General features: G+C 50.2%; 1 protein-coding gene across 5 annotated transcripts in view; it reads left to right on the top strand.

Moving 5' to 3' along the window:
- LOC109293764 (Golgi integral membrane protein 4-like) overlaps nt 1–12353 on the top strand; it is a 93500-nt gene that overhangs the window by 27437 nt on the left and 53710 nt on the right. For all 5 annotated transcript variants that reach the window (XM_019511859.1, XM_019511862.1, XM_019511860.1 and 2 more), the window contains exons 2-4: nt 2267–2341; nt 4991–5040; nt 7515–7568. In XM_019511859.1, coding sequence (XP_019367404.1) covers nt 2267–2341; nt 4991–5040; nt 7515–7568 — 179 coding nt within the window. The remainder of the gene's footprint in view (nt 1–2266; nt 2342–4990; nt 5041–7514; nt 7569–12353) is intronic.

The following is a 12353-nucleotide window of genomic DNA, read 5'->3' as shown; positions in this document are numbered from 1 at the left end:
TTTTTTTTTTTTTTTTTTTTATAAAAGAGTCTTCTTTTTATGCCACCTTCAGAGCCGGCAAGCAGTGGGCTCTGCGTTGGCCCTTTTTTCTGAGCAGGATTCAAACCCTGTGGCTCTATTTTTCTTTTAGCTGGAAGCCTCATTCAGGGAAACAGAGTTGCTTTTCCAGTTAGAGCACTCGCCGGCCTACAGTGTGCTCAGGGCTTGCAGGTTACCTGGCGATCAATTTACACTCCTTCCTGAAAGTCCCTTTCTGATCTTTTTTTTCCTCTGCATACAAGGAGCATCCCGTGTGCCCTATCATGATGTTATAGCTCTGCCATTTAAATTTGCAATCTGTACAGGTTTGCACGGTCTCCCTGCAACCCATCTGAATCGGTCACGAGGGCTTCCGAAGAAAGCTGCCCCTAGGTTTAAGTGGCAAGGACAAACTGCACTGTGCAGATGGGAACTGCAGGAAGATGGTTTCCCATGAGCCTTGGTGCAATGAGTCCGGAAACTCGGGCACCTGTTTTGTTTCTGGTGATAACACTAAGCTATTGCATTTGTCTCATGAGCCAGGCAAGAGAAGCTATAATTGACCTTCCAGCTTCAGCCAGATTTGGAAGAGGCTGTTCTCTCTAGGCGCCTGCCAACCTGCGGTGTCACAGTGCACCGGTGTAATAGGGGAAGTGGTTTACAGGTGTGACAAACAAAGCATAGGAAGGTGAAGGGATGTGTTCAGGTCCCAACGGCCAGACAGAGACAGAGCCAGCCTTTTAGTTTGTGCTCTACCTCCTCTTTGCCTTTTCATGCCAGCTCAAAGCAGCAGTGAGTAGCTAGGCGAACGCCTTACACAAGTGAGTGCTGTTACTTTCTTGGTCCCTTGTCTGCCCATGTCCGTGCATGATGCTCATGTTCCAGCCCACATCAGTGAACAGCTGTGCATGTTTGCAGAGGGCAATCTGGTTTGACACAGATCGGGCTGCATTTCAGTGCTTGAGTGACAGTCCCTGCATGTCCTGACTGAAAAACGCCTTGGGATCCTTCAGGTGGAAGAGAGTGGGGAAAAGAGTCAGAGAGAGGTGAACAGGAGCGGTAGAGGTTACTGAAGAACCGGCTCTGGTAGCGGCTTCTGTAATGGAATTTAGTTAGTTTTATTCAGCTGACCCAAATATATGAAGGTCTCACTGGGGCCATAGGGGAACTGGATTGCTCCTTCAAACAACATCTTGCTTTCAAAGCTCGAGGCCCTTTCAAACTTGATTTAAGTCTCTTAACGTGACATCAGGGAGTTTCCAGATTCTGGTTGCTGGAAAGGGGGAGAAGTGGGATCTTTTCCTGGGGTATTTGGATCAAAGATGAACTGGTTGGCTCATTCAGGGCCAGATTATCATCTGGCATCAATCAGTGTTGCTCTGTTCACAGCAGTGGAGGTATGTTGATTAATGCTGCCTGGGGGGGCGGTCTCTCTGCTCAGTCTGCACTTCTTTTTCAAAGCAGCCCTGGAGGTGTCCTGCCCCAGCCTCCCTCCTTGAGCCACCCTTGAGGTCCCAGTTGGCCGTGCAGCAAAGGACTGGTGGTGCAGGATCCCAGCGCTGGGCTGTCACTTCCCCTCAGGGTCTCCGCCAGGGAGTGCGATGCTCCAGTGAGCTGGGGTCTAGCGGTGCCCTGTGTGCTGTGCAGAGAAGATGGAAGAGAGCAATGTGTTTGAAGCTGTACCAGATTGCCACCTCTTACATCAGTGCCTGGCCTTTTGAGTCCCCAATAGCCCATCCAGGCAGCTTCTTTCATCTCTGTTTGCTGTTTGCATGTTTTCTATCTGTCTCTGTTCTCAAAGAGCCCAGATCTCGGCTCATTCCTCTCTGTGCTTTTGTAATGCAGATAATTGAACCTTCGAGACTTGCAGTCCAGCCAGCCAGAAACTTTGGGCTGTTTCTAGACTGCTCATCTTATTTGTTCCTTTTATGCCTGAGTCATGGTCTCATGCACCTCCAGTCAGTTGTGATACTTGGTTGCTATACCTGAGCTGCAATAAATTAGGAAGTTGTGGCCAGTCATATCCTAGTGCTAAGTACAGTGGACATTAGGAGAAAAGAGCTTCTGGGATGATGAGTCTGTTCCCTTGGGCACCTCAAGCCTGCACCAAGACGTGGCCTTGGAACAACGCTTTCCATGTGCACACATTAGCCCTGAGAGAGGCCTGGCTCTGGGGAAGGAAAGCAGGGGAATACGTAGTAGCCTTGGTGTTTTATTTCCTGTTTTCCTTTTCTCTTTGTATCCCCAGTGGTGTACGAGCACAGATCCCGACTAGAACGGTCCCTGCAGAAAGAGCGAGGGGAACACAAGAAGACAAAAGAAGGTGAGTCGCTCTCTCCTCTCCAAGAGCAGAGGTGGGTGGCAAGCCTAAGGGTCTCTCTAGGGAGCAGCACATGGCAGGTAAAGCAATTGGTACCTTTGTAGTCCTTGCTGAATCCTTGTTATGAGGTGATGAATAGGAATAACCCTATTTTACAGATGGTGGGACTGAGGCTGTCTGGTGAAGGGACTTGCCCATGGCCCTGGAGGGAGGAGGTGCTGGGACATCAAGCCTGGAAGTCAGTGGCTCCTACTCATGAGCTCTACTGTCAAATAACGAGTCTATCAAGGTGCTTGACACCCATAACTTAGCATCTGAATACTTCAAAGCCTATTAACTTGGTCTGGCACTCGGCCAGGCTTTTTTCTTTTAAATGAGTAAACGTGATTGCCTGGCAGCGCAGCTTGTTCTCTGGCACCAAAATCAATATGGCAATTATGGGGCCAGTGTTTGTGAGAGTGCTCCAGATCCATTCAGTCCCATATATGCTTATTAATTGTAATAATGTGAGCAGCACTGTCCTGTGCTATGGAGGCATGCTGCAATTGGTAAGGCCATCTTTTAAATTCAGTCCAGAGATTGAGGCAGAGAAGGATGTACAGTAGGACAGGAAATGAAAAGCAGAGGGAGAGAACTCGTCTCCTGGGCTGAGTACGTGCCGGCTCCCTCGCTGCCTGTAGCTGAGTGAGTTGCTTCTACCTTCCAGGCTGCTAGATGAGGAATCTCCTACCTCGTACCAGGATTCAGGTGCCTTTCTGGTGATGCTGACGTAAGGCCTTTCCTGCCACAAAGCTGTGACTCAGTGGTTGACTAAAATGTTTCATATCTGGCCCTTCCTGTCTAGAATTCCTTGGTACATTAAGCCACTATTGAATTAGGAAAGAGGCAAATGGGTGGTATGGAGCCCAAGTGTCTTGGTGCTGCCAGCATCCTTGTGTTCCTCCTAATGAGGGGCTTTGCTCCACTTTTTGATTTAGCAGATACTTCCCTCCACAGGAGCTTCATGTTCAATGCTTTTACACTGCAGGGTGACTAGTGCTGGCTTCAGCTTTCCGCAGCTCCTTCCGTCACTAACCCACACGCTCTGTGGGTCTACATGTCGCCTCTTCTCTGGGAGCTACATGTGGTAAAAGGCATCGTGGCTTTCTGGCTTAGTCCCACAAAGTTGACAGGGCCAAGTTTGTGATCTACTGAAAGTCAGTGCTTGATGCAAGCTTTTGTGTTTGGTCCCATGCTGCCACCTCTCCCTGCCCATGGTCACCATCCACCCTATGCCATCTGCGGGTGAATATGGGCTCTGGGAGGGTGGCAGGCAGAGTAACTCTCATGCAGGGAGGGTCTGGTTATTCCCCCCTTCCTCCATTGCCCCATCTAGGTTGACCTGGGGCCCAGCCACAGTGGCCCAGACTACAGGTCAAACTGGCATAAGAATACATGACCTGGTGCCCATGCCAGACTTAGAAACATTTTGGTCCAGACTGCCATATGTATAGTTTTGATGACCTCTAGTCCAGGCACTGCTTCTCAGACAATAGGTCAGCCTGCCATAGAAATGCAATGGGTTGACCTGGTGCCTGGCTGCATGTCCCGGGACTGTAGGTCAGCCTGCCATAGAAATGCAGCGGGTTGACTTGGTGCCTATTCCATGACACACCTGGACAACACATCCTGGTATAACTGATCTGTCTCCTATGGTGATGTCTGTTTCTACCCTGCTTTTCACAGCTCTGAGAGGTAACTAGGAAAGGGGCTGGACTCGATGATCTTCCGAGGTCCCTTCCAGCCCTAATGTCTATGAAATCTGTGAAAGATCTCCTTCCACTCAGAGCTTACAGGCTCACTAGGCAAGGTGGGCAGTGTGGGAGACTTCATGGAGGCATGGAGTGGAGGATGTTTAGCAGCACAGCTCTGCCTTGGTACATTAAGCCAGTATTGAATTAGGAAAGAGGCAAATGGGTGGTGTGGAGCCCAAGTGGGAGTCCTTGAATGAAGGATGCAGGCCTTGCTGAAGTCATTCTGGGCAGGGCTTAGGAGCACCCAAAGTGCCCCCAGCCTGCATCCTAGGGGACAGCCTTTACTTTTGTCTTTTATGTGGAGAAAAGGGCTTGCAAACAGGCTCTAGATCATTAGATCACATTCCCAGTTCCACCGTGGATGATGCATCAAGGTGACTAGATCAGGTCCAGTTAGTTCAGCCAGGACGGGGTCTTTCCCCAAGCCTCCCATTTGAAGAGGAGGCTGCAGCTTCAGGAGATGAATGATGAAGGGCCTGCAGGAGCCAGTACTTCATTCCTGGGAAGTGCAGAGGGGATAGCTACTTTCATTCCAGAAGACCCTGACATCTGGTACAACCTCTGTGCCGCCAAAATGCAGCTACTTCTGGGTTGCGCAGTGGCATCTGTGCAGCACGCCATGCTGGATAAAGGAAAGAAGGGCAATTTTGGTGGCTCAGTAGGCCGCTGGAATGAAAAGTCCCACAAGGTGTTTGGTTGCATAGAGCCCAGAGGCCCTCTGTACTATTTAGGACTCTGAAAACTGCTTGTATTCCTTCCTGCTGGGTCACAGCCTTTTGATCTGTTTTCCTTTCTGAAAGGATGAATCAGATCCTGGAAAATGCAAACTCTTTAACCTGTCTCTTCTTCTGTCTTCTAGATTTTTTAGTATATAAATTAGAAGCTCAGGAAGCTCTCAACAAAGAGAAGGTAGGTACGATATGTTCCTGAGAGAATGTGCGCGTGTGTTTGTGTGTGCATTTGCGTGTGTGCTTGCACATGCATACACATCCAGGGAATATCTCTTCACTGTTTCCACCACTGCAGCCCAGTACCCAGCTGAAGGCATTACAGATATAGCAGAGGAAGGATGCCAGCAAGATGAGCCTGCGGTTCGGTCACCGTTTGTGATCTCTGATGTGGGAGGTGGAAGGGAGGAAGAGCTGCAGCTTATTAGGCGAACCCTTATTGTTGATCTGTATGCAGATAGCTTACAGGGTGTCCCAGTCACCAGCGTGGGAGGCCCGATAGAGGCCTGCTCAGCAGCTTGCGGTAAAGTGGGGTGGGTTATCTCTGCAGGGTGTGCCTGGCTTTCCAAACCCTGCACTTCAAGGGGGTTTCTGCAGGCCATGTGGCCCTGCTCCTTACTCAGTAGCAGCATTTATGGAGGCTGGCTGTAAAGTCATCCTGCCTGAGGAGGAGGGGATGTTTCTCTTGGGAGTGAACGCTTCCTGGAATGGAGATGAGCCTCCGTTGTCATCCTCTCCAGCACCCCCAGTCCTTGCAGAAGAGGGGGTGAGGGCTGTTTGGTCCATGTGCAGTGCAGCAGCAAGGAAGGAGTCAGTGTTGGTGGATCCTGACAGATCTGTATTGCTTAAGTCTCTAGGAACACAGACATATCGACCTTCCTGTCGGATTTTAGGCTTCTTTGTGGGGTGGAAGTGATGTGAGTCTGGCCCAGCCCAGGATTTCCACCCTGTGCCCATTCCTGGGGGTGGTTCAGAAACCCCCGAAAGGCAAGCACGCGGCTGCTGGGGCCAGCATGACATCTCCCTGCAGTCCGCCAAGTGCCATTTAGACAGCCGCGCAGAAGGCCAAGGGGAGCTGAGCCGTGCATTCACACCATTGGCAAAGTTAATGGGGTGTTGGGAGTCACTCCAATGAGCTGGAGCAGCAGTTCCCTTAGCTGGGACAAAAAGACAAGGGCTGCTGATCCTCATACCCCTGGGCCTGAATGGTTCACCAGCCAGGGTCAGGAAGAAATGCATTCCAGGGAAATAGTATAACCCACTTACTTGAGCTCGTAGAGTTTCTGTTCCTTTCCTGAAGCATCTGAAGTTTGCCACCCAGGCATCAGACTAAGTGGAACTTTATTAGTTTGTTCCATGATGGCTGCTGGATACCAGGCAGTTGTTGAATTAGCATAGCGGGTGCCTGTGCTAATTACATGGATAGCAGTTGTGTGTCCCTGGGGCTCATCTGGTGCTCATATTTTATGCCCTATTGAGTATTTACCCTATAATGTGAATTGTGGGTTATACTGGAAAATAACTCACGCTGTGCTTACTTTGCAGTTCTGCAGTGCTGCCTGGGAACCTGGCTGTGCTCATAAAGTTGTCCAAGCATAGACCACCCCCCCACCCCGTCCCCGGTGAAGTACTGGTGAAAAGACAAAGGATTGTGTCTTGATGTTTGTGCCCTGCCCCTGGCAAGCTCTGAATTCTTTTGCAGGAAAAAGCCAGCATTTGGGCTCCACGTTGTGGACGTGGGATAGGGAGGAGGCTGAGGTATAGGGGTGTTGGCTGGGGGAGAAGGAAGAACACACTCGGAGGGGCTAGCTTGGAGAGGAGGTGGATGGCAACAAATCCCCCCTGTATAAATCCAGACCAGGCAGCTCAGTGACTCCACGTGTGTTGCAGGAACCTCGCTATGTCCTGCTGCCATGCGGAGAGCCAAACGGTGAAGGATCAAGCAGGCAGCACAGGCTAGTGGCAGCTTAAGGCTCTGCTTTAGTTAAACTGGGGCAACTTCTGTGCATGAGCGAGAGCTTTGTTGCGGTGTCATCTGCTTCCCTGCAAAACCGCACAGTCTGGTTCCCAGAGAAGCCTTGGCTATACAGAGCTCCTCTGGCTGTATAGGGTTCTGCTCACTGTGCGGGCCTGGGGTGAGAGCGAGGAGCCAGAGGGCATTACTCTGTTTCCACTGGAGGAACAAGATCAAAATCCTGTCGTCTTAAATCTCTTTGCTGACAGCAAATCCCTTTGGGTGTCTCGAGCTAGAGTGTCATTTCCTTTTACCCCAGCATAACATTGGAGAAGTCAGTGATGTACCTCTAGATTTACATGGCTGTAAGTGAGACTCAGCTGGCCTTTGACTTTATAAACCAGAAAAATATCATCCTTCTAATGGGCATGGCGCTTAGGTTTTTGAGGGAAAGGAGAAGTTGCTGAGTGACTGTCATTAATTAAGTGGGACCCTAATTATTTTTTAAGCAATCCATTCCAGCAGCACTCGTGCCTGATGCAACCTATAAAACACCCGATCATATCCAGAACACCTCCTGGGCCTGCTAGCTTCTGTGGATGCGTACAGCTGGTCGTGCAGCCGCAGTAATGCTTGCCAGTGGCTTTCCCCTGTCTCTGCCCCTCTTGTCTTCTAATAGCGTTCTCTGATCTTTGTTGCAGCAAGATTCGATGAACAGATATGGGGCCCTCAGCTCGCAGCACAAGATCCTGAAGGTAAGAGACGTGCATGGTTTCACCGTGATGCTACCTGCCTGAGGCAAAGTCTCATCTCTTCGAACTGCACAAGAACTTGATGAAAGGAAGTTTGGGACCTCCAGCTACCAGCTGGCACATAGGAGAAGCTAAGGGTCTCCTGTAGGCAGTTGCCAGGCTAGAGAGGGTAGGTACTCTTCAAGTGCATGGTGGCCCTGATATACATGCACAGCTACACACATGGTAGTTAGGCAGCAAAGGGCATGTAAAGACTCCTGTTGCTTGCATGGGCTCCCGTAAATTAAACCTCATGCCTGTCTCTCAGTGACAGTCTTTGTGGGGCTGTAACAGGACTTCCATAGTTCAGTATATTATTTTCTTGAGCTCCCATCGTGAAAATTGTCCCATTCCCTGACACTCACCCTATGGGGCTAATGGACCGTGTTTCGCTAAATAAAGAGGGGTTGTGGATGGTGGTGGCTGAGCACGTACCAGGCTGAGCACACATGCCTGCGACACTGCTAGAATATGGCTCCTTCCGCTACAGCGCACCCAGCGAGACTATCCCTTAAATCTGGGACACGGACATGGGGCTGGGTTGCAGTAACCTTCAGCACAATGGGGTTGTGTTTCCCAAGGAGAGCCGGCCCTCCCACTGCCTGCGTGTGTTAGACTGAAACTCTTGGAGTGAGGAACTGCAGTTTTCTTTTGTGTCTCCCACAGTGTTGAGGATGCCGGGAGCACTTAATAGCATTGCATCGGCATGTCACGGGCACAGCTGAGCTCGCCTTTCTCAGGGGGATAGAGGCTGAGAACATTAGCTCAGGCTTGTCTGCCTGCAGACGCTCATTTCCAGGCCCATTTTTCTTGTCTGCCTCCCTCCTTTGCCCCACAACACACACACATTTTCTCATGCTTTCTTTTTATCTGAAGGGATTTTTATTTTTTAATCAGAATGTAGTGCTGCCACACTGAGTTGGTTGTCAGCGTACTCGGGTTCTTGTCTCTTCTCTGTCAGCAACCCACTATGTGATCTTGGAAGTCCTTTACCCCGGTAGCTCTGTAATGCGGGGCTCATGCTTTGCTCACAGGAGGTCTCAGAGGCTAAATCACTGTGTGAAAAAGGGGCCCCGAGTCCTTCAGTAGGTGTTCAGCCATCACCCGGGTTTCAAGGCTGTCTCTTGTCCTATTTTATGAGCTGCCAAGGTACCATGGGGCTGGTGCACAGGGGATTTCTACAACCATAGCATCTAGTGCAATTTCCCAAGGCTTCCTGAAAGCTACTGGCATGAAGGAAGCGGCCTGTGATGGCTCCTTTGCTGCCTGTTGTCTGAGACCGGTTACAGGCCACTGTGAGGGAGCAGTAGCTGCAAGCTGATGCCGTCAATGAGCCTATAACCAGGATAGCTGCACACAGGGGTGCAGCTATCACCTCTGGGAGGTGGTTGAATACCAGGGCAATATTGGGATATAATTATGCCCGAAAACTTGTCACCAGGCAGTAGGGAGGACACACTCAGGATTAGTTAAGGAAATGTGGGCAACATGTAGCTTGCCTGCTTTGCAGGGGCCAGTGTCTGCCTTTGGCTAGTAATAGGGCAACGGTTTGCTTTCTATGTTGGGCCCTCAGGGCTGATCTCTATGGCCCCTCTGGGAACACTGCCATGATGGGCACTTGCTCCCACTTAGGACATGCCAAATCCCAGCAATGAGGCAAAGTAGAGCAGCACGGAGAGTATGCCCAACACCACGGTCAGGCTGTCTGTATTGGGCAGGCTTCTTGGCACGAATGCCAGGCACCTGGGTACTGCATGGAGGCGGCATAGACACCGTCTTATTATTCTACCAATGGGGCATCTCCCTGGAGCTTGGCTTGGCTGTGCTGGGGGTGTTGAGGATGGGTTGTGATGGGAGACAGTTAAAGAGCCCTTCCAGAGCCCAGTTGGCCTCCTGCTGAACTTTTCCTCTAAGCTAAACTGAGCCCCAAATGCTTGGCTGCAGTTCCCCCATGGCGCCTGTGTCCAGGTGTCCCCAAGTTCACCATGCCCCCAGAGGAAGGGCAGCATCTGGGAGGGAGGGAGTGCCCCACTGAGCAGCTGGGCCAGGGGAATTGCAGAGCTAAGCACAATAGGTGGGTGGGGAATAATCAGATTATTATGGCCTGGCCCATTCAGGACTTTCTAGGAAACCCATCTCTGTGCTGTGAGCAGGCTGATGGACAGGGCAGGAGCATGTTGTCGGACTGACTTAGCTTCGCAGCATCGTTTTCCCATCTCCAAGAATTAGACTACAAAATTAAACAAGCAAAATTCCACAGAAAACAGAACGGGAGGAAGAGGAACCGAGTGGAAACCCCCCTGCGAATCACACCACGCGAGTTCTGCACAGGCCCAGGATGGAAGTGGTCCACAATCCTGGGGTGCCCTCTCTCCTCGCTGCCTCCTATCATTCCACCCTTCCTGGGGAACTTGGCTGCTTAGCCCAAGAATTTCACTGCACTTCCCAAATTAGACCTCAGAAAATCCCAGTGAAGAAGACAGTGCAGGGAGGGGAAGCTGAGGCCTGGAGAGAGGCAGTGCCTTGCCTAATGCTGCACAGATTGGGACTAGAACCCAGGTCCTCTGGCTCCCCATGCTCCGACCTTAGCACTATATTGCTTTCCTGAAGACCAGGCCAGTGCCTTTTCTCTTGGCCTTTGGTGTCCTCAGGTTGAGGATGGCATCCTGTGCTTCCAAAATGCCAGTAATTTGGTTGCATCAAATGCAATTCAGCATCTAGCAAGTCACCTCTCAGTTGGGAGGTGCAGCTGATTCATGGTACCGCCCAGAAACCATCTTCAAACTACAGAGAATAAAGAGGAACTTGTTTTGGCTTCCTAGAGGAAGGGGCCTGTATACTAGAGATGTGGCTCCAGGAGATGCCATCCCTTCTGGATCGAAGCCATCTCTGTCTGATTAATGTTTGCAGCTGGAAAGCTGGTCTCCAAGGTGCAAGATGCCTGGCTTCCTCCAAAAATAGCAGCAGCAGCTGCCCGTGTCTGGATTCCTGCTGCCACCAGACTTCGTCTTATGATTTCCATCTTGTCAAGCAGAGATTGGCTATGTTGGTTAGCTTCCCCCTGCAGAATGTAGTCCCCATCCACAGTCCAAGAAGATCACAAACTGGCTGTGAGGGAGTGATATTCGTAGAAGAGGACCTCCTTCTTTGCCAGCATCGGGGAGCTATCAGTGAGCTCTATTCTCTTGCTGCTTGTGGCAAAAAGCGTATATTTACCTCTTTGCTTTGTTCAACTTCCAAGCTATTCAGAAACCCTAAGGAGGGATGACACTGCCCTTCAGTTCCCCAGACACTTTGCAGAATTAAAATTGCAGCCTGGCAAATGGGTCCTGAGCATTGCATGCCGCTGGCATAGGTAAGAGTGTGCAAGAAGAAGAGATGGCTCGCTGACCTGGATTCCACATGGCATGGATCAGCGAGTCTCAGCCTCTCAAGGACTGCATGGTCTAGCTCACCTCCAGATTCCTGAGCTTATTTTGGGGGTCATGGGGTGGTACGTTAGCACAGTTTCCTCTCTGTCTTAAATACGTACGTGGCTTCCACTGCTATTGTACCTCACAAACTCTACTGAATTGAGCCATATGTCCAAGTGAAGTGGTCCTTGTATTGAGACAGATAGAGAGTGAACATGCAAGAAAGCCATGAAATGTGGAGGAGGAAGGAAAGAGTGAATCTGGATCCCTAAGTCAGGGATCCAGACTGGCAGACAATCATCATGGTCCTGTCTTATCCCTAAGATTGGAGTCTTTCTCCTGCCACCTAAGAACTGGGCAAAAAATACCATGCCCTGCAACCCACCAGCTGAATACTAATCCTCCCACCACACACAGCCCTGAGCTAGTCATCTTGACATAATCCAAGCGGCATCTCTTCATTTGTTTTCTTTTTAGATTAAATGCAGTGAAAAATAATGAAGAAATTTAATTTGATATGATGGCAATCAATTTCCTTAATGTAAAGAAGTGATCTAAAGCTCTGTTGGGCTGAAATTGCATTAAACAGGAGGCGCCAGTGGGTTTTTTTTGTTTCGTTTTGTTTTTTAAAAACAATCTGCAGTGAATTGTATTGGAGAAGAATTGCAACGAAAACTGCCAATTAATTATCACTAATGCGGATCTGCTTCTGTCTCGAGTTTCCCTGCTTTTCTGTTCCCTGTCAGTGTCTGTACATCTCCCAGCTGGCCCATTCCGAGCTGGCAGGAGCCTGTTCTGTTTTCCAGCTACAAGATTTTAGCTGCAGTAATTGAAACTTGTGCTTGGGATGTGGCGTTCCCTGCCCACCTCCAAGATAGCAGCAATTACCCTTTTACAACACAGGGCTTTAGACCCATTCCCCAAATTTAAACTGTTCTTGGTGGGAACGTAGTGGCTTTTACCCCAAAATTAGGAGCGTGGTTCATCTCCTGTTCCAAGGGAGTCTTCTGTTTCTTGGTCTCTGGATCCAGCTTGCTCCTTTCTAGCTCAACTTTGGGTTTTTCTGCTAATCAGAGTGTGCTGCACTGGTGCAATGTAGTTGCTACCACAATGCACCAGAAGCCAGGAGGGATGCAGCCCTGCCAGGGCCCACGTCCAGGTTGTCCTCCGTGGCTTCAGAGTAGTTCTGCCCCAGATGATATCCGCTAGAACGAATCGCAGGCAGGACGTTGCAGACCTCTGGCTTGAGACGCGGCACTGTGTGAATAGTTGGGCACCCGAGTGGTTCAAATGGCGACTACAACTTGTGAAGGGTTCTCGTCTCTTCTCATTGTCG

The sequence above is a fragment of the Gavialis gangeticus genome, unplaced genomic scaffold (genome assembly GCF_001723915.1).
Source record: "Gavialis gangeticus isolate Ggan-Ray unplaced genomic scaffold, GavGan_comp1, whole genome shotgun sequence".
Taxonomy (NCBI): Eukaryota; Metazoa; Chordata; order Crocodylia; family Gavialidae; genus Gavialis; species Gavialis gangeticus.
Note: the sequence above shows the minus strand (reverse complement) of the source record. Positions and strands in the feature narration are given on the sequence as shown.